Genomic DNA, 26,445 nt, shown 5'->3' with positions numbered 1-26,445 from the left:
GACCTAAAATAGGCACGTGGCAATTTTCATTTTGCCGCTTATCCATTTTTGGGAAAAAAATTTTTAAAGGCATTTTTTTTTTACAAGTGTACTGAAAAATGATTCTGCGCATGCCCAAAACACATGTCTACACTACCGCAGTCCATTTTTCAGCGCACCTTGGTAAAACAGGCCCCTGAGGGACTTCTCTTTATGCATCTGGAGACAGACTTCTGTTTCTGATTATTTTTTAACTTTTGTCTTCGTCCCATTTACAGTTTTGTAGTTTAACGTTAACTTTGTACCTGCTATAAGTACAGTAACATAATGTTAAGATGATTACAGTAACTTTGGCTTTTTATCTGTATGTGGTCTAGACCCTTTTTCTGTTTGTTTTTAAAAAAAAAGTACTTTTGCCACTGTCTACCGCATACTTTAAGACACATAGAGGCATATTTTCAAAGCACTTAGCCTTCCAAAGTTCCATAGATACCTATAGAAACTTTGGAGTGGAGGAGTGGCCTAGTGGTTAAGGTGATGGACTTTGGTCCACTGAGGAACTGAGTTCGATTCCCACTTCAGGCACAGGCAGCTCCTTGTGACTCTGGGCAAGTCACTTAACCCTCCATTGCCCCATGAAAGCCGCATTGAGCCTGCCATGAGTGGGAAAGCGCGGGGTACAAATTTAACAAAAAAATATATATATATGCTTCATAATGCCAACAATATACCTTTCCTCCTCAAACCTACTACTACTTATCATTTCTATAGCACTACTAGACATATGCAGAACTGTACACTAGACACGTATGCGACAGTCCCTAGTTGGCAGAGCTTACAATCTATCTGAGACAGACAAACAGAACAAACAAGGGATTAGGGGTTACCAAACCTGGTCCTGGAGGCACCCCAGCCAGTCAGGTTTTCAGGATATCCACAATGAATATTCATGAGAGAGATTTTCATTCAGTGAAGGAAGTGCAAACAAATCTCTCTCATGAATATTCATTGAGGACATCCTGAAAACCTGACTGGCTGGGGGAGCCTCCAGGACCAGGTTTGGGAACCACTGGATTAGGGAATTACTTATTACGGTAATGATTAAAACAGACATGGGTACTGAACAAGCGCAAAGGGGTTAGGAGTTAAAAGCGGGTTCAAAACATGGGTTTTTAACACAGATTTGAATATGCTCAGAGATGGGAGCTTGACATACTGATTCAGGAAGTCTACTCCAGGTGTATGGTGCAGCAAGATAAAAGGAACGGAGTCTTGAGTTGGCAGTGGAGGAGAAGGATACAGATAAGAGAGATTTACCCAATGAACAGGGTTCCTGGGGAGGAGCACAGGGAGAGATAAGAGTGGAGAGGTACTGAGGAGCTGCAGAGTGAATGCACTTGTAACTCAATAAAAGGAGTTTGAACTGTATACAGAAATGGATAGGGGCCAATGAAGTTACTTGAGGAGACAGCTAATATGAGCATAACCAAACTGATGGAATATATTTATTTATAAAATGTATACCCTGCTTAAACCTAAATGGTTTACAGCATAACATACATAATAATAAAATCAAAACACAAACATCACAAATACAACATAATCTATATAAACTCCCCTAAAAATAACTTGTGCAGCAGAAGTTTAAACAGATTGAAGGGGAGAGAGATGGCTTAGTGGGAGACCTATGAGAAGCAGGTTGCAGTAATCTAAGCATGAGGTGATATCAGTGTGGATAAAGGTTTTTGGTACTGTGTTTACAAAAGATGGAACAAATTTTGGTGACGTTATAGACAAAGAAATGACAGGTTTTCGCAGTCTGTTGGATACGTGCAGAGAAAGAGAAAGGAATAAAAGATGACCCCAAGGTTATCAGCTGATAAGACAGGGAGGATGAGTGTGTTTATCCACAGAAATAGAGAATGAGGGAAGAGGAAAGGTGGATTTAGGGGGAAGATAAGCAGCTCAGTCTTGACCATGTTCAGTTTCATATGATGGTGAGACATCCAGGCAGCAATATCAGACAAACTTAGCAGACTGAGACTTGGGCCTGGATTCCAACTGAAATGTTTGGTATGGCGAGAGAGATCTGGGCGTCATAAGCAAAAAGATGATACTGAAAACCATGGGAGGCGATCAGAGCACCAAGGGAAGAAGTATAGATAGAGAACAGAAGAGGTCCCAAGACAGCATCCTGAAGTACACCAACTGATAGTGGGATAGCAGTGGAGAAAGATCAACCAGAGCATACACAAGGTGTGACTGGCGAGATAAGAAGAAAACCAAGACAGAACAGAGCCCAGAAATCCAAGTGAGAACAGCATATCAAGGAGTAAGTTATGATCAACAGTCGAAAAAGCAGCAGATAGATCGAGAAGGATGAGGATAGAATAGAGACCCTTGAATCTAGCTAGGAACAGGTCACTGGAGACTTTAGTAATGGCTGTTTCTGTTGAATGTAGAGGGTGAAAGTCAGATTGAAGTGGATCAAGCATAGCTTGAGATGAAAAAGGTCAAGATGACAGCGGTGAACAGCACGTTCAAGTAGCTTGGATAAGAAAGGTAGGAGGGACATAGGGCAATAGTTGGAAGAGCAGGTAGAGTCCAATAACGTATTTTTTTGAGGAGTGATGTAACCACAGCAACGTTTGAAGGCATTAGTAACAGTTGTAGTGGAACGTGAAATATTGAGGATATGATAGACAGAAGGATGACAGTAGGAGAGATAAGAACATAACAATAGCCATACTGGGACAGACCACTGGTCCATTTAGCCCAGTATCCCGTTTCTAACAGTGGCCAATCCAGGTCACAAGTACCTGGCAGAAACCCAAATAGTAGCAACATTCCATGCAACCAATCCCAGGGCAAGCAGTGGCTTCCCCATGTCTGTCTCAAAAGACTATGGACTTTTCCTCCAGGAACTTGTACAAACCTTTTCTAAACCCAGATACGCTAACCACTGTTACACATCCCCCAGCAAAGAGTTACAGAGCTTAACTATTCTTTGAGTGAAAAAATTTCCTTCTATTTGTTTTAAAAGTATTTCCATGTAATTTCAATAAATGTTGTCCCCTAGTCTTTGTACTTTCTGAAAGAGTAAAAAACTGATTCACTTCTACTCATTCTACACCACTCAGGATTTTGTAGACCTCAATCACATCTCCCCTCAAATGTCTCTTTTCCAAGCTGAAAAGCCCTAACCTCTTTAGCCTTTCCTCATATGAGAGGAGTTCCATCCCCTTTTATCATTTTGGTTATTTTTCTTTGAACTTCTAATTCCGCTATATCTTTTTTGAGATACGGCGACCAGATCTGAACACAATACTCAAGGTAAGGTCACACCATGAAGCGATACAGAGGTATTAATATATTCTGGGTCTTATTTACCATTCCATTCCTAATAATTCCTAGCATCCTGTTTGCTTTTTTGGCTGCCGCCACACACCGGGCAAAAGATTTCAGCGTATTATCTACAACGACACCTAGATCTTTTTCTTGGTTGCTGACCCTCAAGGTGGACTCTAGCATCAGGTAGCTATGATTCAGATTATTCTCCCCTAATGTGCATCATTTTGCAACTGTCCAGATTAAATTTCATCTGCCATTTGGATGCCCAGTCTTCCAATTTCCTAAGGTCTTCCTGCATTTTTCACAGTCCACATGTGTTTTAACAACCTTAAATAGCTTTGTGTCATCTGCAAATTTAATCACCTCACTCGTCATTCCGATTTCCAGATCATTTATAAATACGAGATAGTGGTGAGTAGATGGGTGGGAATAGGATCTGATAATTTTCTTTCCTTTAATCTTAGCAGATTAGTCCAGACGAATGGGTTATGTCCATCCACCAGTGGATGAAGATAGAGAAAATAGTTCTAAGTAATTTGCCCCTTAAGCGTATCGTGCAGCCTGGAATGCTCAGCGTTTCAAATAGTCAAAACAGTGTGGAATATACTTAACACAGATATTGAGCCAGGAGATATGGCCTTTGAATAGCCAGGCAGTAAGGAAGAACAGTGGCAATTCAATAGGCAACGAAAGTACTCGGCCTTAGCTGTTCAAAGAATGGTTCTTTGATTCCACCCTTCTGCTGCTTAACTCAAGCATGGCATGCTCTCCTTTGTTGTTTGTTCTTGTACGAAATTCTTCCATTGTTTACAGAATTTTCTTATTTTCTGGTCCCACCCTATTGGGGACACTGCTTCGCTATATCTCATTGGTATAGACAGCAAGGAAGAAAAAATTATGACTTAGATAATTTTCTGCAGAGTCAAAAATATATGTACAGCAACCACAGCACAGAGGAAGGGCATCCAAAATGCTGCCGAAAGGAATTACCACTGTGGAGCAACACCCCACTCTGTAAGAAGTCATACACACACCTACAGAAGACAGGACCTGCGGCCAAGAAGAAGGCAACCGAACATGCTGAATCCAGTTACGTGATGTACCCTGGCAACTCAAAAGCACTAAAAGAGCAGCATCAAGTCACTCCTAGGTGCAGAGTTAAATTGATAATCCAAGTGACACAGGCAATGACGAAAGCTGCTACAGGTGAAACAAAGATGGGAAAACTGCACCAAGAAACACAGGGGGTAGAAGAACTGAGTGCTAGTACAAATCCACAAGATTATCTACGGTGAATAACCCGGACTATATGCTAAATCTGATTGACCTTCCAACAAGAAACATGGCTGAATCTTCGCGAAATTATCTCAACCTGCACTACCTCAACTGTAAAAGACTCAAGTACAAAACTTATTATGGATCCAATTTCTCCTTCCTAGGCAGCCAACTCTGGAATGCCCTCCCCAGACCTATCCAATCAATCCATGACTATCTAACCCTTCCGGAAAGCACTAAAAACCCATTTATTCAAGCAAGCCTATCCAAATGACCCAAACTAATGAACCAATCTACCTAACATATACCCAGGAGACAACGACATTGACCCAGACTATATCTCCCACCTTACTCCCTTCTCCACTGCCTATCTCTACCTACTTATTTATTCTATTACACTGTTATACTTAATTTTTTACTCTCGCTAACAACATTCTGTATTCCTTATTACTGTGTAAGCCACATTGAACCTGTTTTGAGTGGAAAAGCGCGGGATACAAATGTAATAATAAATAAAATACAGGGAGCAAGGTAGTGGTGTGCCCAGGCCACCGCCACTGGATAATCAAGGATGCTATACTATAGATACCTGGTGAACAGGTATCAAAGTGTCAAAGCAAATGCAAAGCGCAGATAAAGAAGGCCAAGAGGGATTACGAAAAAAAGATAGCATTAGAGGCAAAAAAACATAGTAAAAATTTTTTTTGGTATATTAAAAGCAGGAAGCCGGCACAAGAATCGGTTGGGCCGCTGGATGACCGAGGGGTAAAAGGGGCGATCAAGGAAGACAAAGACGTAGCGGAGAGACTGAATGAATTCTTTGCTTCGGTCTTCACCGAGGAAGATTTGGGTGGGATACCGGTGTCGGAAATGGTATTTCAAGCGGACGAGTCGGAGAAACTTACTGACTTCACGGTAAACCCGGAGGACGTAATGGGGCAGTTCGGCAAACTGAAGAGTAGCAAATCTCCTGGACCGGATGGTATTCATCCTAGAGTACTGATAGAACTGAAAAATGATCTTGTGGAGCTACTGCTAGTGATATGCAACTTATCCTTAAAATCGAGCGTGGTACCGGAAGATTGGAGGGTGGCCAATGTAACGTCCATTTTTAAAAAAGGCTCCAGGGGAGATCCGGGAAATTATAGACCGGTGAGTCTGACATCGGTGCCGGGGAAAATGGTAGAGGCTATTATTAAAAACAAAATTACAGAGCACATCCGAGGACATGGATTACTGAGACCGAGTCAGCACGGCTTTTGTGTGGGGAAATCTTGCCTGACCAATTTACTTCAATTCTTTGAAGGAGTAAACAAACATGTGGACAAAGGGGAGCCGGTTGATACTGTGTATCTGGATTTTCAAAAGGCGTTTGACAAGGTACCTCATGAAAGGCTACAGAGGAAATTGGAGGGTCATGGGAAAGGAGGAAATGTCCTATTGTGGATTAAAAACTGGTTGAAGGATAGGAAACGGAGAGTGGGGTTAAATGGGCAGTATTCACAATGGAGAAGGGTAGTTAGTGGGGTTCCTCAGGGGTCTGTGCTAGGACCGCTACTTTTTAATATATTTATAAATGATTTAGAGATGGGAGTAACTAGCGAGGTAATTAAATTTGCTGATGACACAAAGTTATTCAAAGTCGTTAACTCGCGACAGGATTGTGAAAAATTACAAGAGGACCTTACGAGACTGGGAGACTGGGCGGCTAAATGGCAGATGACGTTTAATGTGAGCAAGTGCAAGGTGATGCATGTGGGAAAAAAGAACCCAAATTATAGCTACGTCATGCAAGGTTCCACGTTAGGAGTTACGGACCAAGAAAGGGATCTGGGTGTCGTCGTCGAGAACACACTGAAACCTTCTGCTCAGTGTGCTGCTGCGGCTAGGAAAGCGAATAGAATGTTGGGTATTATTAGGAAAGGTATGGAAAACAGGTGTGAGGATGTTATAATGCCGTTGTATCGCTCCATGGTGCGACCGCACCTTGAGTATTGTGTTCAATTCTGGTCGCCGCATGTCAAGAAAGATATAGTAGAATTGGAAAAGGTGCAGCGAAGCGCGACTAAAATGATAGCGGGGATGGGACGACTTCCCTATGAAGAAAGACTAAGGAGGCTAGGGCTATTCAGCTTGGAGAAGAGACGGCTGAGGGGAGACATGATAGAGGTATATAAAATAATGAGTGGAGTGGAACAGGTAGATGTGAAGCGTCTGTTCACGCTTTCCAAAAATACTAGGACTAGGGGGCATGCGATTAAACTACAGTATGGTAAATTTAAAACAAATCGGAGAAAATTTTTCTTCACCCAACGTGTAATTAAACTCTGGAATTCATTGCCGGAAAATGTGGTGAAGGCGGTTAGCTTAGCAGAGTTTAAAAAGGGGTTGGACGGTTTCCTAAAGGACAAGTCCATAAACCGCTACTAAACTGACTTGGAAAAATCCAAAATCCCAGGAATAACATGTATAGAATGTTTGTACGTTTGGGAAGCTTGCCAGGTGCCCTTGGCCTGGATTGGCCGCTGTCGTGGACAAGATGCTGGGCTCGATGGACCCTTGGTCTTTTCCCAGTATGGCATTACTTATGTACTTATGTACAGATACTGGAGGAGCTTATGCCACAAGGCAGGCTAGGAGACTACTATCTCTAAACTACCCGAGAGCACCCACTGCAACACTACATCATATGAAAGCACTCTCAGAAACCAAAAGTGCTGGCCACGCAGAGCTCGAAGAGGTACAGCTCCAGCAACGCTTCAATGGTTGTAGTTCTCGGCTGTCTGGCGCCGCGCTACAGGGTACTGTTGCCCAGGGCTTTTTTTGAGAGGGTGCCTGGGGGGGTACTGAGTACCGGCACCTTTTCCATTGTCTGCTAAACTTGACCCAAGGACCCCAAGTTTTAATGAAAGAGCTCAGGCTCTACACACCAATTCTGTCTTGTCATAGATTCTGTGACTGGTTGAAGGGGGCCTGGCTATTATGGGGTGGGTCTCTCAGTGATCACCCCACCCCTAAAAGGATGGTCTGGCATTTGAGTACCGGCAACTTTTTTTGCTAGAAAAAATGCACTGCTGTTGCCACTCAGTACTAAGGCTGTTATACAGCCGCAAGACCGCTGACCATGTACAGTGCAACAATATGTTGACTTAGATTGCCACAAAATACGCCACAACTGTGCAGGAGCCAAAAAAAAGGGCTGCTGTTATGGCGAAGTAAAACACATTGGAGATACTGAAGAGAAGCAATGTTATCAAAAGTACATAGAATACAGTGCAGCGGATAAGATGCAAGGCCCGAGGCTGCCGCCCCCCAGCACAAAGGCCCGAGGCTGGCAACAGTTGAGTGTCGCTCCTGTGCAATGTCCGAAGCTGAATGTGATGCCATGCCAGAGGTCTTGTCACCTTCCCCTCTCTCCCTCTCCCTCCTGTTGTTCCTCTTTCCCTTCTCTGACGCTAATTCCTGTATTTTGTATTAATGTTGTTTAAAAGCCTATTTTACGCCACATTGAGCCTGTCCATGGGCGGGAATAATGTGGGATATAAATGCCATAAATAATAATAATAATAATAATAATCTCTATGAATATGAACCTACATGCATCACGCATGTGGGTGTGGCCACCATGGACAAAAATGATGACCGGCAAAACAAAACAGTAGCGGGCAGAGCCCTAGCATACTCACATATCAAAGGCCAATATGATAGCCACTTATATCTTGCGCTGCGGCAGAAGCTGTCACCACTATCAGCACGGCACTCTTACAGTGGCTGCCACTATGTGGCCAATGTAGATAGGTAATGGAGAAGCTGTCCCTCTACAGTACATACCCATTTGTCTGGACTGGTCTGGTATGGATGACAAGGAAAGTGAGTTTGGAGGAGGAAAGAAGATGTACAGTTTCCTCTTCAGTGATTTTTAAAAAGGAAGACGAGGTGGCAGGGGCTGAAGAAAGGTTGAGAGAATAAAGTGGGGTGGAGAGGGGAGGGGAGGGGAAAGGAGAGGTGGAGGTGACTTGGTTGAGAACCCAAGGTTAATCTTATGAACCATGTCATGGAATTACTCAGCCACAGTCTAGGGAGAAAGTGAAGGGGGAGGGGAGCTGGAGGCGAAGGCTCTTTGAGGAGAAAGTTCAAAGTGGCATCTTCTGAATTACTTATATGTGCTTTTCAATTCTCCCCCTGCATTTGGGCAGTCAAACCAGGTACCAGGGTGCTTTTAGGAGTCAAATTACAGCATTATCATACTCTCCTCAATAAACACACGATGCAATCCCCGTAAGTAAGGTGGCATCCACTTTAGGATTACAGTAAGCGAAGTTGTAATTAGCTGGTGTAACGACAGCACAGAGTTGTCTCTGCTGGCAAGGCCCAGGGCTGCTTTTGCCGAAACTGAGTAGTCATGGACATGGACTATTGTGTGCTGCTCTCGGCACAGAGCCTTTCCTGGAATTTCGGGAAGCTTACCAGAGAAACGTGACCCCATGCAATCTGCGGAACAGCAACATGGCTGTAAGGCCATCAGTACACGGCAAAATCTCACCTGCCTGTGTTGATACAGCAGCAAACAAGCCACAATGTGGGTTGACATCACAGCACACGTCTTGCTGGCAGCTAAAAGAAAATAAATATTTACCAGTTTTTTTTTAAATCATAGTAATATAGTTCCCATGTACCACACCTATTTTAAAAGTATAAAAGGAGCTAAAAGGATATCGAAATGATCAACATTATTAATCCTTCACTCGGTTTGTCTCTCTTCATGGGGAAGAGCCACCACAAAGGTGGAGGTACACTAAGATCCTACGCGGGGAAAAGCAGAGAGTAGGAAAAGTAGGCTCTTCCAAGAAACCGGAGAAGACGTATGTTGAAAATCAAACCTTTATTCCAAGAAAAACACTGACACACTTGACTCTGACTCGACACAGCTGTGTTTCGGCGCTGAAATGCGCCTTCATCAGGAGTCTTATAAAAAAAAATGGCTGATTGCGTAAATTCAATTATCTGATATATGATGATGTTGTATCAGATAGGGCTATCGCCCAATTACTCTGCCAGGAATGATCTCCGTGGTGTGCGAGTCACTCCGGTTTCTTGGAAGAGCCCTACTTTTCCTACTCTCTGCTTTGTCTCTCTTCATGCCACACACTTGTATATATCATAGAGGCCATGAAAAGGTGCAAACCATACATATTTCTAGTTTTTATTTTAATACTAGTAAAAGAGGCCCGTTTCTGGAGCAAATGAAATGGGCACTAGCAAGGTTTTCCTCCCCAACACCCCCCCCTTCTCCCTCCCTCCCTACCTACTGACCCCTTCGTCGTTCTGACACCATTGCTCCGCAGCTCCTGAACGCACCGTATGCCATTGCTCCGCCCTCAGTGTGTGACGCCATTGCTCCGCCCTCGACGTCATCACGTTTGACACGAGGGCGGGGCCCAGAGACTTGGCGATTTCGGTGGCTTCACCACCACGAAACCCTTCGAACCTGTCTTGAAGGAAGTGACGTCAGTGGCTTGGCTTCACTGACGTCAGTGTCTTCAGAACGTTGAGGGTGTTTTATTATATAGGATAGCTATTCTGCTTTTCTTGAGCTGGGAGAAGACTTAAGAGTTGCAAGACAGCTATAAATGAGTTTTTTTTTTCTGAAAGCTACCCTTCTAAGGTTGTGGTTTGACATTTGGCCTATGTTAACTTGTGATAAGTTGCTGGTCAGCAACTAAGAGCCAGAGACTCCTATGACTAAGGCCATCTGCAGTATCCAGATAAACAATCAAAAGGAGAAGTAAGTGGGTGTGGGTAAAATTGTAGCCTTAGCAAGAGGGTGGGGGCAGTAACATGGTAACTTTACCCATTATCTACTGAAAACTTATGCTTATGTGCATGACAGGCCCTGTCAATTTGAGGGAATAAATGATAGAATTTGATGGAACGTGCTGGAAACAGGATTTGCCAGAACAGTAAACACAATGTTTTGGAAAGATGCATATTCATTAGGTTGGAAGGGTAATTATAATTAAGATAATGAAGAAAGGAAGAAAAGTATTTAAGAGGAAACAGAACTGAGGATGGCGAGCCTCAGTGTGTCCACTAGCAGGTGGACATATTGACAGCTCCCAGGGAAAACTGTTTTTAATTGCTACATATTATACTGTATTGGGAGTTTATTTGTTACTATTTCAATAATTACTAATTGGCTTCTTTGACAATTTGAATAAACATTTATTATGTCTAACACTTATTTAGTAGCCAGAGTTTTTCTTGCCTGGGGGGCAAGACATCCAGAAGGTTACTCCTGTCTCAGAAACAAGACAGAAATATACACACTCACCGAATGTTCCAGTGACTGCTCAGGTGCCCTCATTTTTCACCTTGACCTCTAGCATTAGTTCCATAAAACTACCAGAGTTGCCATTTTGAACCTGGGTGCCAATCGGCCAGCGGAATCTGGGGATTGCTCCTGCCCTCCCACTACAGCAAGAGCTGGAGGAGGAAAATTCTGCTGTATAGTGGAATTAAGAACATAATAGCAGTCATACTGGGGCAGGTCGATGGTTCACACAGCCCAGCATCCTGCTTCCAACAGGAATTTTGAATGTTTATTTATACTGCATGGAATGATTTTGGAGATGCTGTCTATAAGCATTATTAAATACATAGCAGCTAAAAGGGCCCCCCCTTTTACTAAAACATGTTAAGTGCAGAGAAAAAAAGGCCTACTTCAAGATGTGGTAAAGTGTTTTGCAGTACTTTGCCTCTTAGCACACGCTAATTGCGTGGTTTTTTTTTTTTAGTATCTATTTTTTTGAGGTGGTGTATCATGGGCGTGGAAGCATTATCCAACTACCACACTCGCGGTTCTAGGTTCGCGGTTAGGCCACAACGGCGGCGAAACAAACGAAGACAATAAACTACTAAAAGGAAGGACTTCTTTTTTTTTTTTTTTGAAAAGAAGAAAAGGAGAAAGAAGGCGCGAACGACGCCACAAAACGAAGAAAAAGCGAACAAGCGTTACCGGTTTCCGAGGCTGACAACGGAGAGGGAAGCAAAGCAGTCTCTCTCCAAGCGCGGAAAACGAAAAACTGAGTGGGAGCAGTCGCGCACGGGCGGGAAGACGGCCGCGTACGCGCAGTGGGCGTGCCCCGTGCGCGGGACCTCCCGCAAGACTTTCTTCCGGTTGGAGGGGGCTGCTGTGGACGTCACCCAGTGGTGAGAACAAACAGCCTGCTTGTCCTCGGAGAATACAAAATACACTAGGACAAATGATGCCTCCCTTTTCTCTTCCAAGTCATTTTGGGGGGGGGGGGGCAGTTACCCTTCCCCCCCCCCCCCCCACACACACACACACATTATCTTTTACATATCCCGTTCCCCTTCCAGACATACAGATCATGTAGGGGAGGGGGGCAATGCCCCCCACACTCCCCAAACTAGGTTTCAACCTAATTCATGTTTAATCTGGGATCTAAATGGCATAAATAAATAAATACAAAGAGGAGTTCATGTGGTGGGGGGGGGGGGAGCAATGCCCCCCCCCCACACCCCGTCAAACTATGTTTCAACCTAATTCAGTCCCTCAAAATGACACATTGATTACGATTTATAACAAAGTAGTACTCTATCTATGTACATAAGTACATAAGTATTGCCACACTGGGAAAGACCAAAGGTCCATCAAGCCCAGCATCCTGTTTCCAACAGCGGCCAATCCAAGTTGCAAATACCTGGCAATATCCCAAAAAAAGTACAAAACATGTTATACTGCTTACCTCAGAAATAGTGGATTTTACCTAAGTCCATTTAATAACGGTCTATGGACTTTTTCTTTAGGAAGCCGTCCAAACCTTTTTTAAACCCCGCTAACTGCCTTTACCACATTCTCTGGCAACGAATTCCAGAGTTTAATTACACGTTGTGTGAAGAAAAAACTTTCTCCGATTCGTTTTAAATTTACTACATTGTAGCTTCATCGCATGCCCCCCCTAGTCCTAGTATTTTTGGAAAGCGTGAACAGACGCATCACATCTGCCCGTTCAACTCCACTCATTATTTTATAGACCTCTATCGTATCTCCCCTCAGCCGTTATTCCATTATTATACTTCCTCTGCTGCTCTAACCTCGTTTCAGACGCTGTAACAAAAAAAAAAAAAAAAAAAAACAGCACCAGGGCAGAAGCTACAGGCTAGGGAGGGTGGGAAATTTCCAGAACGGGAAAGTCGCCTCCACCTACCCTCCTCTCTTCCTTCCCGTTCACATTAATTGATTTGATTTGCTTACTTTATTTATTTTTTGTCTATTAGATTGTAAGCTCTTTGAGCAGGGACTGTCTTTCTTCTATGTTTGTGCAGCGCTGCGTATGCCTTGTAGCGCTATAGAAATGCTAAATAGTAGTAGTAGTCATTGGTGGGAATTGTCCCTTTAAGTGGGAATTGTCCCCAGGGGGATTGGTGGGTGGAAACTGTCCGAGTGGGAGCTCACCTGATACCCATGCTCACATTACCACACACTAACTGGATAACACGAACTTAACATGGAAGCATTTAGTGCTTCCTAAATAGAAAGTGATTAAGAGTTCCCGCCCCCTTTTTTTTTTTTTTGTGAGTTACAAAATGGAAAAATTAAAAAAGAAAAAAACGCCCTATTTTAATGCCACAGTAGAAATCGGCTTAGCATGACAGACAGTCCCATGTTAGGACACGCTACGCATTTGTGAGTGACATTGCCAAAGGGTTAGAAGGTAAAGTTTGCCTATTTGCGGATGATACTAAGATTTGTAACACAGTGGACACCCCGGAGGGAGTGGAAAACATGAAAAAGGATCTGAAAAAGCTAGAAGAATGGTCTAAGGTTTGGCAATTAAAATTCAGGGGGAAGAAATGCAAAGCGATGCACTTAGGGAGTAGAAATCCACGGGAGGCGTATGTGTTAGGCGGGGAGAGTCTGCTAGGTACGGATGGGGAGAGGGATCTTGGAGTGATAGTATCTGAGGATCTGAAGGCGACGAAACAGTGTGACAAGGCGGTGGCCATAGCTAGAAGGTTACTAGGCTGTATAGGGAGAGGCGTGACCAGCAGAAGAAAAGAGGTGTTCATGCCCCTATACAAGTCGTTGGTGAGGCCCCACCTGGAGTATTGTGTTCAGTTTTGGAGACCGTGTCTTGCTAAGGATGTAAAAAGAATTGAAGCGGTGCAAAGAAAAGCTACGAGGATGGTATGGGATTTACGTTACAAGACGTATGAGGAGAGACTTGCTGACCTGGACATGTATACCCTGGAGGAAAGGAGAAACAGGGGTGATATGATACAGACGTTCAAATATTTGAAAGGTATTAATCCGCAAACGAACCTTTTCCGGAGATGGGAAGGTGGTAGAACGAGAGGGCATGAAATGAGATTGAAGGGGGGCAGACTTAAGAAAAATGTCAGGAAGCATTTTTTCACGGAGAGAGTGGTGGATGCTTGGAATGCCCTTCCGCGGGAGGTGGTGGAGGGGAAAACGGTAACGGAATTCAAACATGCGTGGGATAAACATAAAGGAATCCTGTTCAGATGGAAGGGATCCTCAGGCGCTTAGCCTTGAATGGGTGGCAGAGACGGTTGGGAGGCAGGGCTAGTGCTGAGCAGACTTATACGGTCTGTGCCAGGGCTGGTGGTTGGGAGGCGGGGATAGTGCTGGGCGGACTTATACGGTCTGTGCCCTGAAAAAGACAGGTACAAATCAAGGTAAGGTATACACAAAAAACTAGCACATATGAGTTTATCTTGTTGGGCAGACTGGATGGACCATGCAGGTCTTTTTCTGCCGTCATCTACTATGTTACCCCGCGCTTTCCCACTCATGGCAGGCTCAATGCGGCTTACATGGGGCAATGGAGGGTTAAGTGACTTGCCCAGAGTCACAAGGAGCTGCCTGTGCCTTGAGTGGGAATCAAACTCAGTTCCTCAGTTCCCCAGGACCAAAGTCCACCACCCTAACCACTAGGCCACTCCTCCACCCTTTTTTTTTTTTAGCACAACTTAGTAAAAGGGTCTAAAATCACTATTTGCCATATGTAAAATGCAACTTTGCACATCTAGATGCTTCTAAAAATGTCCTCCTTAGCCTGTCATACCAGCAGTTAAATTTTAATTTTAGTACTTTTCTGTCTGTCTAATCTTTGTTGTATTGTGTGGTACTGAATGATCTTTTTCTACCCATACTTGGCGTTCCTTTCCTGAATGGGCAATGTGATTATATATATATTGTAAACCGCTCTGTGATGCCCACAGGAAGGATGATATATGAAATTTTAAATAAACCATGAACTATAAGTCCTTCTTGTAAGGTTCAAAGAAGAGCAACGAGAACGATAAAGGGGATGAACTCCTCTATATGAGGAAAGGCTAAAGAGGTTAAGGCTCTTCAGCTTGGAAAAGAGATGGCTGAGGGGGGATATGATTGAGGTCTATAAAATCCTGAGTGGTTTAGAACGGGAAGCTTGCCAGGTGCCCTTGGCCTGGATTGGCCGCTGTCGTGGACAAGATGCTGGGCTCGATGGACCCTTGGTCTTTTCCCAGTATGGCATTACTTATGTACTTTCACTCTTTCAAAAAAGTACAAAGACCAGGGGACACTCATTGAAATGATATGGAAATACTTTTAAAACAAATAGCAGGAAATATTTTTTCATGCAAAGAATAGTTAAAGCTCTGGAACTTGCAGCCGGAGGATGTGTTAATGGCAGTTAACATATTTGGGTTTAAAAAAAGGTTTGAAGAAGTTCCTGGAGGTAAGTCCATAGTCTGAAAATTGAGGTGGATATGGGGAAGCCATTGCTTGCCCTGGGATTTGTTAGCATGGAATGGTGCTACTAACTGGGTTTCTATCAGGTACTTGAGACCTGGATTGGCCACTGCTGGAAGCAGGATACTGGGCTAGATGGACCATTGGTCTGACTCAGTATGGCTATTCTTATGTAACTTCTAGAACAGTGAGATATGGTAAACGCCTAGTAAGCCAAACCAGCATGCTCTTTCCTCCTACAGGTAACAAATCCATGTCAAATTCCTTCTTCACCCCTCCCTTTGTGTGACTTAAATTCAACATGCCACTATGCTCTTGGCTAGCCCAGTGGAGTATTGAAGATCCACAATTCCAGGAATAACATGTATAGAATGTTTGTACGTTTGGGAAGCTTGCCAGGTGCCCTTGACCTGGATTGGCCGCTGTTGTGGACAGGATGCTGGGCTCCTTGGACCCTTGGTCTTTTCCCAGTGTGGCATTACTTATGTACTTATGGATGTGTTACCTGAGAGAAAGAGGGGAGGGAGGGTGTACAAAGAATTAGTCTAACTAGCACAGGTCAGCCTGAAGGATGTATTTTATGTTTCAGGTATTCATAACCCGCCTTCTCCCAGTAAGGTCCAAAACGAAGTCACAAATCAAGAATCTAGTGGATAACACTAGGAATATTACAAAAAATATATATGATATTATAGCATTACAATTTTTAGATTAAGTATTTATGAAAAAGATGTGTCTTCAATTGTCTTTGGGGAAAAAAAGATAAGAAGGTAAATAATAAAATTTGGAACTTGCTTCCACTTAATAGACTGAACACAGAATGAACTTTCTAAAAATATCGTTTTACTCTTAGACCTGAAACTGATGGAAAACAGAGGCGGCCCCGATTCAATGTGTGGCTTTCTTGACCTACCAGAGGAAACTCTTATAAAACCATTCATATAATATTATATAAACTAAACAAGATATTTTAAATATGATTTGGGTCAACTGGTTAAACTGAATTAATAAAGGGGATGCATGATCAAATTTTTTTTCATTTTAAAAATGAACTGAGCCGAGGTATTCTGCAGCCACTGAAGTCTTTTCCAGGCTTTCTGTCAGATTCCTGCATACAGAGAGTTGCAGTAGTCCATCTGGGTCAAAATTAGCGATTGTATCACTAAAGCAAAATGATTCCTGTAAAAATAGGAGCGAATCCATCTAAGTTGCCTAAGTATGTGTGGTTTTTAAGTGTGCAGGTTCTAAAGATTGCTACAGCCACTTAACTAGTCAATAAACTGTCAGGTTCTCTCGGGCCAGACTGAACATACACAATCGATATTCTGAAATCCTACTTACTGAAAAGCACGTGGTTAGACAGGTTAGAAATCAGTTGCCTTTTATAAGAATCTTCAGCTGAGTCTCTAGAGTTCCCTTGCAAGCTCACGTCTCCTTCGTACGGTGCATCATTAGGTCTAAAGAACAAGAGACAGAGAGACACCCACATACGAGTATGAAAATCATGCAAATATTAGAAACTCAGCCCCTCAGCAAACCTGGGTTTCAACAAGCAAGCATTCAAGTAACTACAACAGAATGGTCGATGAGGAAATTTTAGAGCCAATATTCCGGTGACCAGCATTGAATATCTGGTTTATTTTTGGCTGGTTAGAAGATAACCGGTTATGATGTTATTCAAACTTAGCCGGTTATCTTCTAACCAAAGATATCCCACAGATTCACGCGGCCAAATATCGCCGCTAAAGTGGGGCTGAAAATCGGCAGATGGCCGCCAACCAGTGACATTCAGCAGGTGCTAATCCTGGCCGGTTAAATACTTTTGAATATCGGGGGTTTGTGTTCTCAAGCGGCCAAGTCAAAGACCCAACCCTAAACCCTATCCAAATGTAGTGGCGACACCTGAAACAAGATGTTCATGCAAGGAAACCCAGGAATATCACAGAGTTTCAGTTCTACATGGAACAATGAGCTAAAAAGCTTCAAAGGTGATAGAAAAGACTGATCAGCAATTAACAGGAACCATTTTCTTAACATTATTGCTGCTCACTGAACGAAGGGTTCTCCACGCTTTCCCAAGCAAAGATACTTGCTGTTCAATAAATAATACTTTTTACCCAAGTTATTCATTCAGGGATCCTTTTACTAAAGGCGCATAGGTGCCTATGTGCGTCGAATTGGAACTACTGCCCAGCAGTAGTGGGAATGGGACGACTTCCCTATGAAGAAAGACTAAGGAGGCTATGGCTTTTCAGCTTGGAGAAGAGACGGATGAGGGGAGACATGATAGAGGTATATAAAATATTGAGTGGAGTGAACAGGTGGATGTGAAGCATCTGTTCACGCTTTCCAAAAATACTAGGACTAGGGGGCATGCGATGAAACTACAGTGTAGTAAATTTAAAACAAACCGGGGAAAATTTTCTTCACACAACGCATAATTAAACTCTGGAATTCATTGCCGGAGAACGTGGTGAAGGCGGTTAGCTTGGCAGAGTTTAAAAAGGGGTTGGACGGTTTCCTAAAGGACAAGTCCGTAAACCACTACTAAACAGACTTGGGAAAAATCCACAATTCCAGGAATAACATGTATAGAATGTTTGTACGTTTGGGAAGCTTGGCAGGTGCCCTTGGCCTGGATTGGCCGCTGTCGTGGACAGGATGCTGGGCTCGATGGACCCTTGGTCTTTTCCCAGTGTGGCATTACTTATGTACTTATATGTACCACATGCCCCGGGCAATAATTCCATTTTTGACGCATGTATAAAATACGCAGTAGACATTTTCTACCGCGTGGCGCTAACCGGGCGGTAAGCACCAGTGTATGCGCGCTGATGCTTACCGCTAAGTCAATGGGTGGCAGTAAGCTCCGAGGCCGAAAATGGATGCACGCTGGTTTTAATTTTGGCGGACGTCCATTTTCAAGCAAGGCCTTTTTTTCGAGGTACATTGAAAAATGGACCTGCGCGCATCCAACACACACGCCTACACCAGCACAGGCCATTTTTTGGCACACCTTAGTAAAAGGGACCCTCAAAAGGGATTCTCTATTGTCAGAGTTTAGATTAGGATCTAATTATGTTTTGAGTATAAATTATGTTCATCCTGAGGGGGTTCATAAACTTTCCCAGCACTGTAGAGATACTTAGGGGGGGGGGGGGGGGGGGGGAACCAGGCTCTGCTACCTGCCACTATATTGGGATGGATAATAGATGAGACTAAACCATTTTGTTGCAGGACACATTTAAAAGCTGCTTTAGAAAGTCAAATTCGTGGCCTAGATGTGAATTCATTGTTCTTTTGAGCAGTTAAAAATGCAAAGGAATAAAAAAAAAAAAAACCAGGCCTTTCAAAATGAGTGGATACTGAAACCACCCTCTCACCCTTTTCTTGGAAACCTGATACTACAATGTACAATTCTTGTGACAGCCCAGGTCTGCCCAGCACAGATCTGGTACACACAGGCTGAAAAGAATGCAACTGGCTTAAATGGCACAGAGATTCACATCATTCCAATTTGGCACTGCTTACATCAACTATGCAAAAATGCAGCAGGAAGCTGCTGAGCTAAACCAGTGACTCATCTGTCATATCTGAGGAGGCTATTAGCTCAGCACAGAAACAACGAGCCCTTCTAATGAATTCGATACTGGGTCAAATTCAACGAGACAAGCTAAGTGCTCTGGAATGATAAAAACACACAGGGCCCTGGGATCTTTTTGTTGCATAAATTTGTCTCTGGCCTTACAAGTGAACAAAACATTTAGGGGCCCTTTTACATTTAGGCGCCTATGTGCATCCAATGCACATCAAATTGGAACAACTACATTTAGGCGCCTATATAGAGGCATATTTTCAAAGCACTTAGCCTTCCAAAGTTCCATAGAAACCTATGGAACTTTGGAAGGCTAAGTGCTTTGAAAATATGCCTCTATGTGCATCCAATGCACATCAAATTGGAACAACCACCCGGCTACCGCGTGCCTCGGGTGGTAATTCCATTTTTGACGCGCATCCAAAACATGCAGTAGAAAATGTTTTCTATTTTCTACCGCATGGCGCTTACCCGGCAGCTTACGCGCACTGACGCTTACCACCCGGTTAGCACGTGAGACCTTACCGCTAAATCAATGGGTGGCGGTAAGGTCTCAGGCCCAAAATGGACATGCGCTGGTTTTAATTTGGCTGCACATCCATTTCTGGCCACACAAAAAAAAAAGAGGCCTTTTTTCCCAGGTGCACTGAAAAATAGATCTGCGCACGTCCAAAACACGCGCAACTACACCAGCACAGGCCACTTTTCAGTGTGCCTTAGTAAAAGGGCCTCTTAGGTTGAACAGTGCGCGCGGATCATCACAGCTCAAATCCGAAAAGCGCCCTGAACCTCCTTTGCTCCAGGCATGGAAGGCTAGATTGGAATACATGTGTCTCATGGGGAAGTTTCAGGAGGAACGGTTCAAGATCCTGACAAAGAGAGAAAAACTGTGGGGCGAGGGGACCTCTTTCTCTTACCGATGTACCCTTCTTTTTAGAACTTCAGCGATTGCAGCTAGATTTTGACTGTCAGTTCTTATAAAATGAGCTTGTTCCCCCTCCTGAGGGGTAGGGTAAATTGGTTGTTGTAGGTGGTGGTGGTGGGGGAGGGGGGGTTTGGGTAGATGTAGGGTATGTCCACGTGTATATTCGTTCTAAACTACAGTGATGTTGAATGTTTTCCTTGCACAATCTAACGCTTGTATTTGTGGTTCTTGTGGGGTAAACTGAGGAATTTTTATTTCTCTTTCTAGTATTGTGTGGACCGTATGCGTTTACTATCTTAGGCAAGCACTAGATGTACTTAATAATGTTTGCTGTTTTGTACTGTGCAATACTTGTTTAATTATTAAAAAAAAATAAATAAAGATACAAGCCAGGGAACAAAGTTCTGCATTTGCTCTGCACCCTTACCTTCAAAAGAAACAAGTCTGACTTTCAGGATCATTAAAATTTAAGCAAGCATTTTTTTTCTATACTTTTAAAAAGAAAAAATACTATTGTGTCCCCAACATAACAACAACACATTACGGTAATGTAAAGAGAGAGAACCAACACATCTGATGAAGATTGATGCTGTACGGTGATTACTACTACTACTACTACTACTACTACTATTTAGCATTTCTATAGCGCTACAAGGCATACGCAGCGCTGCACAAACATAGAAGAAAGACAGTCCCTGCTCAAAGAGCTATGTAATAAAAGTGAGCCAAGTATAGGACAATCAAGCCATTGTGACATCACTGATGAGGTTGGCTCTTATTGGTGGCCTGAGGCATTATGACATCACAATATTAGCTCTGGTTACAAGAGACTACTACTACTACTATTTATCACTTCTATAGCACTACAAGGCGTACGCAGCGCTGCACAAACATAGAAGAAAGACAGTCCCTGCTCAAAGAGCTTACAATCTAATAGACAGAAAATAAATAAAGTAAGCAAATCAAATCAATTAATGTGAACGGGAAGGAAGAGAGGAGGGTAGGAGGAGGCGAGTGGTTACAAGTAGTTACGAGTCAAAAGCAATGTTAAAGAGGTGGGCTTTCAGTCTAGATTTAAAGGTGGCCAAGGATGGGGCAAGACGAAGGGGCTCAGGAAGTTTATTCCAGGCGTAGGGTGCAGCGAGACAGAAGGCGCGAAGTCTGGAGTTGGCAGTAGTGGAGAAGGGAACAGATAAGAAGGATTTATCCATGGAGCGGAGTGCACGGGAAGGGGTGTAGGGAAGGACGAGTGTGGAGAGATACTGGGGAGCAGCAGAGTGAGTACATTTATAGGTTAGTAGAAGAAGTTTGAACAGGACGCGAAACCGGATAGGGAGCCAGTGAAGGGTCTTGAGGAGAGGGGTAGTATGAGTAAAGCGACCCTGGCGGAAGACGAGACGGGCAGCAGAGTTTTGAACCGACTGGAGAGGGGAGATGTGACTAAGTGGGAGGCCAGCAAGAAGCAGATTGCAGTAGTCTAAACGAGAGGTGACAAGGGTGTGGATGAGGGTTTTGGTAGAGTGCTCGGAAAGAAAGGGGCGGATTTTACGGATGTTGTAAAGAAAGAAACGACAGGTCTTGGCGATCTGCTGGATATGAGCAGAGAAGGAGAGAGAAGAGTCAAAGATGACCCCAAGGTTTCGAGCTGAGGAGACAGGGAGAATGAGAGAGCCATCAACAGAAATAGAAAACGGGGGGAACGGGGAGGTGGGTTTGGGGGGGAAGATGAGAAGCTTGGTTTTGGTCATATTTAATTTCAGGTGGCGTTGAGACATCCACACAGCAATGTCAGACAAGCACGCTGAAACTTTGGTTTGGATGCAAGGTGAGATATCAGGGGTAGAAAGGTAGATTTGGGAGTCATCAGCATAGAGATGGTAGGAAAAGCCATGGGATGAGATTAATGAACCAAGGGAAAAAATGTAGATAGAAAAGAGGAGGGGACCAAGAACAGAACCCTGAGGTACACCGACAGGCAGAGGGATAGAAGTAGAAGAGGATCCACCAGAGTGAACACTAAAGGTGCGGAGGGAGAGGTAGGAAGAGAACCAGGAAAGGACAGAGCCCTGGAATACCGGCAACTTGGCCAAGGATCCCCTCACGTGAACAGACTGTCTAGGGCAACACAGTCACTGATTAGCACCCTGAAAAGTTATTTATTTATTATTACGTCTATTTATTTATTTAATTATTACAAGTTCCCTGGGGATTTTCTGAAGCTGTTGCATAGCCACAGTATGACCTGGGGGGCCCTGGGCCCCTCCAGTTTGGGATCAGGCCCCCTCTATAACCCAAAACACTTGTTGAATGGCAGGCGGGGGTGCCCAATCTCCACCAGCCGATGAAATTCACTGCCCAGAACTGCCCCAGTGCTGCTTCGGCAGCGAAGAAGTCAGCAGACTCCTTTCCAGCCGCTGATACCCGTATTCCTCACACATGCTCAGTTCGCACATGAAGTGAGCATGAGCGAGAAGTGCCAGCATCAGCGGCTGGAAAGGAAGCCCCCAATTTCTGTGCTGCTGAATCAGCACTGGAGCAGTTTCAGGCAGTGGATCTCATCGACAGGTGGAGGGACTGGGCATCTCTACCAGCAAACATAAAATGTGGCCACGGTGGTGGTTGGGGGGGGGGGGGCACAGAACATGCGCTGCCCCCCCAGTCCACCCCTAGGTCCCCCCCCAAAAATTGAATCCTGGCTACACTCCTGTTCTGAGCACTTCAAAGATTCCAAACAGATGAAAATAAATTGACTTTTCCTGAAAACAATTGCCATTATTCTTAATTGGACTTCAGGAACAGTTTGGCCACATGGGAATTTGGGCTTTACAAAGCTCCCCTGACTCTCGGTCAAGATGAAAACAAACAAGATATTCTGATAATTTAAAAAAAAAAAAAAAATTTAAATAAAAACCCACAATTCCTACATCATGTTAATTTGTATACTGAATTTAGTATACAGAATGTCATGAGTGTACAATCACAAAAAATGAAGGGAACACTCCTCCTCAAAAAAAAAAAAAAAACACCACACACACTACTTTTCTGTTAATCCACAATGCTGTCATAGGGTCCTGCAAAATTGGTTGCATAAGCACCTCACCATGAGCGTCTCCACACAATGCAGTATTTTATTTGTATTAATCGGGGAACAAGGTTATGTCCAGGTGTGAGCTTATGAAGGGAAACGGAATGGGACTTGATTACCGCCTTTCTGTACCAAGTTCTTTGAGTGCCACCTCCACTTCCTCTTTGCTGTATTTATTTATTTTTATTAGGATTTATTTACCGCCTCTTTGAAGGAATTCACTCAAGGCGATGTACAGTAAGAATAAATCAATCATAAGCAATAGACAATTACAGCAGTAAAAGTATTCAAATAACAATACAAAGTATGGCGTGGAGGGGCATAATCAAACGCGAACGACCATCTCCATGGGCGTCTATGTCCGAGAATGGGTACGTGAAGGGGCGGGCCAGACCGTATTTTCGAAAAAAATGGGCGCCCATCTTTCTTTTCCGATAATACGGTTTGTGCCCGGCAAATGCATCGGATTTGAGCTGGGTGGTTTTGTTTTTCAGCGATAATGGAAACCGAAGGCGCCCAGCTCAAAAACGAACAAATCCAAGGCATTGGGTCATGGGAGGGGCCAGGATTCGTAGTGCACTGGTCCCCCTCACATGCCAGGACACCAACCGGGCACTTGTAACAATTAAAAAAAAAAAAAGCATCCCTTGGGTGCTGAGCTCCTCAAATCCCCCCCAAAACCCACTGCCTACAACTCTACACCATTACCATAGCCCTTATGGCTGAAGGGGGGCACCTACATGTGGGTACAGTGGGTTTTGGGGGCGGTTTGGAGGACTTCCATTTACCACCACAAGTGTAACAGGTAGGGGGTGGGATGGGCCTGGGTCCACCTGGGTGAAGTCCACTGCATCAGGGACCTGCATACTGCTGTGATGGAGCTGGGTATGGCATTTGAGGCTGGCATACAGGCTGGAAAAAAAAGTTGTTAAAGTTGTTTTTTTTATGTTGGGAGGGGGTTATTGACCACTGGGGGAGTCAGGGGTGGTCATCCCAGATTCCCTCCGGTGGTCATCTGGTCATTTAGGGCACTTCTTTGGGACTTGTTCGTGGAAAAAAAAGGGTAAAAAAAAAAATGGCCCAAATTCGCGCTAAAAACGCCTTCCTTTGTTCGATTATCGGCCGAAGGCGCCTATCTCTCCTCGGCCGATAAACACGCCCCACGCCTCTGACACACCCCCGTCAACTTTGCCCGTTTCCGCAACAGATTGCAGTTGAAGACGCCCAAAATCGGCTTTCGATTATACCGATTTGGGCGCCTTTGCGAGATGGGCGCCCATCTCCCGATTTGGGTCGAAATATGGGCGCCCATCACTTTCAAAAATAAGGCTGATAGTATACTACTTACAATGTCAACACAATACGTAAAAGAACATTTTAATCGTCAGCGTAGGGTATAAGCAAAGATGGAACATATAGACAGGTAAAAGACTAAGAGGAGGTAGAGAATAAGAGGGTCCTTTTACAAAGGCAAGCTGAAAATGGCCCGCAGTAGCGTAGGTACAAGTTTTGGGTACGCGCCGATCCATTTTTTAGCACGCCTGTAAAAAAGGCCCTTTAAAAAATTTTTTTGTCCAAAATGGACATGAAGCAAAATGAAAATTGCCACGCGTCCATTTTAGGTCAGAGACATTTCCGCCAGCCATTGACCTACCGGTAATAACCTACATGCGCTAAATGCCACTTGGCGCGCGCGCGTCCATTACGCCTGCCCGAAAATAAAAAAATATTTTTCAGACGTGCATATCGGACTCTCGCGACAAAAATGAAATTACCGCAAGAGCCACGCGGTAGTCGGGCGGTAACTCCCATTTTGGAACGCGCTGGCCGCACGTACACACTTATGCGGCTTAGTAAAAGGGCCCCTGGGATGGTTAAATATTGTCTCAGCTAGGGTAGCAGTGGATAAACGGATCCTGCTGCAATATGTACAGCCCATGTCACTCCTTGTGTGTTTGAGTGAGACTAACAAGGTAGTTACTTCTTCCATTAAAGGCCTGGTTGAAGAGCCAAGCTTTCACCTGCTTCCGGAAGTAGAGATAGTTTTCTGTTAAACGGAGCCTTTCAGGCAGTGCATTCCAAAGTGTGGGGGCTACTCCGGAGAAGGCTCGCGTGCGGGTATCACATTATGTAATGTCTTTCGGAGAGGGTGTGGTTAGTAATAGTCCTTGAGAGGACGTCCGTGTCCTTGGAGGCGTGTAGAGGACCATCCTATTCTTCAGGTACTCGGGGCCTTAAAGACCAGTCATCCAGTTTTAAATTTCGCCCTGTATTGTACTGGTAGCAAAAATAGTGTGATGCGGTCACATCGCTTGCGCCCTTCTATTAGTCTTGCTGCAAAATTCTGAATCAACTGGAGCTGGTGCAGCAGGCCCTTTGTAGTCAGACCGTTGTAGAATGCATTACAGTAATCCAGTCTTGATGTTATCATGGCATGCACAACTGGAATAAGTGCAGATGTAGAAAGTTTCCCATTAACCCTCTCTGCTCCTGGGCCGATGCACAGGCCTCAGTTCTGACACAGGAACGAGCAGAAGTCGCCTGACCTATTGATGCCTGCATGCGGCAACCTCTCAGCAAGCCAGCGAATCAGAGACAAGCCTTACATGTGTGCACCAGAGCGTTCCAACTTCCATATCTTCCTTGCCTGCAGTGCTGCGGCTCAAACCCAGAGAGTCGACTGAATTTTTTTTTTTTTTTTAGGTACCATTAAATTCTTGCGGGGATGGGTGGGGACGGGTTAAATTCTTGTGGGGACAGGTAAGATTCCAGCAGGGACAGGTTAGATTTCTTTCCTCGTGAAAGTCTCTATCCTATAATGAGAACTGTGTGTGCGGCTGCCATTATTATGGAGGAGTGGCCTAGTGGTTAGGGTGGTGGACTTTGGTCCTGAGGAACTGAGTTCGATTCCCACTTCAGGCACAGGCAGCTCCTTGTGACTCTGGGCAAGTCACTTAACCCTCCATTGCCCCAGGTACTAATAAGTACCTGTATACAATATGTGAGCCGCATTGAGCCTGCCATGAGTGGGAAAGCGCGGGGTACAAATGTAACAATAAATAAATAAATAAATAAAAAATTATTATACACATTCTGGTAACTCACTTTAGCCACCCCATAGAGATTTACCCCTACTACTGCAAAGAACAAGAGGACAATTTTCACACTGCCCACATTTGATGCAAAAGGCTATGGATAATTTTCACCTCCTTAGTCCGTTGCAACAATCCTGAAAGTGAAATAAATGATGGGAGGAGGTGCATTTCCACTTCAAAACTCATGCAGCTTTGAAAATACTAATGCTGCTACTTTTCCTGCACATATGGGTGGTTAAATTTTCAAATAGCCCTTTAGGCAGTTAAAGGGCTATTTGAAAGTTGATCTGGACTTTAAAGCAGCACTTGGCTGGCTCAGGAGAAAAGTCCTGCAAGCAGCTGGCTCGGAGTAGTGGA

General features: G+C 44.1%; 1 protein-coding gene across 6 annotated transcripts in view; it reads right to left on the bottom strand.

Annotated features, from left to right (window-relative positions):
- GPAM (glycerol-3-phosphate acyltransferase, mitochondrial) overlaps positions 1-26,445 on the bottom strand; it is a 131,887-nt gene that overhangs the window by 31,540 nt on the left and 73,902 nt on the right. For all 6 annotated transcript variants that reach the window (XM_030202739.1, XM_030202737.1, XM_030202740.1 and 3 more), the window contains 2 exons: positions 16,730-16,845; positions 9,149-9,219 (listed from right to left, as the gene is read on the bottom strand). In XM_030202739.1, coding sequence (XP_030058599.1) covers positions 9,149-9,219; positions 16,730-16,845 — 187 coding nt within the window. The remainder of the gene's footprint in view (positions 1-9,148; positions 9,220-16,729; positions 16,846-26,445) is intronic.

The sequence above is a fragment of the Microcaecilia unicolor genome, chromosome 5, assembly GCF_901765095.1.
Source record: "Microcaecilia unicolor chromosome 5, aMicUni1.1, whole genome shotgun sequence".
In the NCBI taxonomy this organism is placed as follows: Eukaryota; Metazoa; Chordata; class Amphibia; order Gymnophiona; family Siphonopidae; genus Microcaecilia; species Microcaecilia unicolor.
This window is presented reverse-complemented; position numbering and strand designations above follow the sequence as displayed.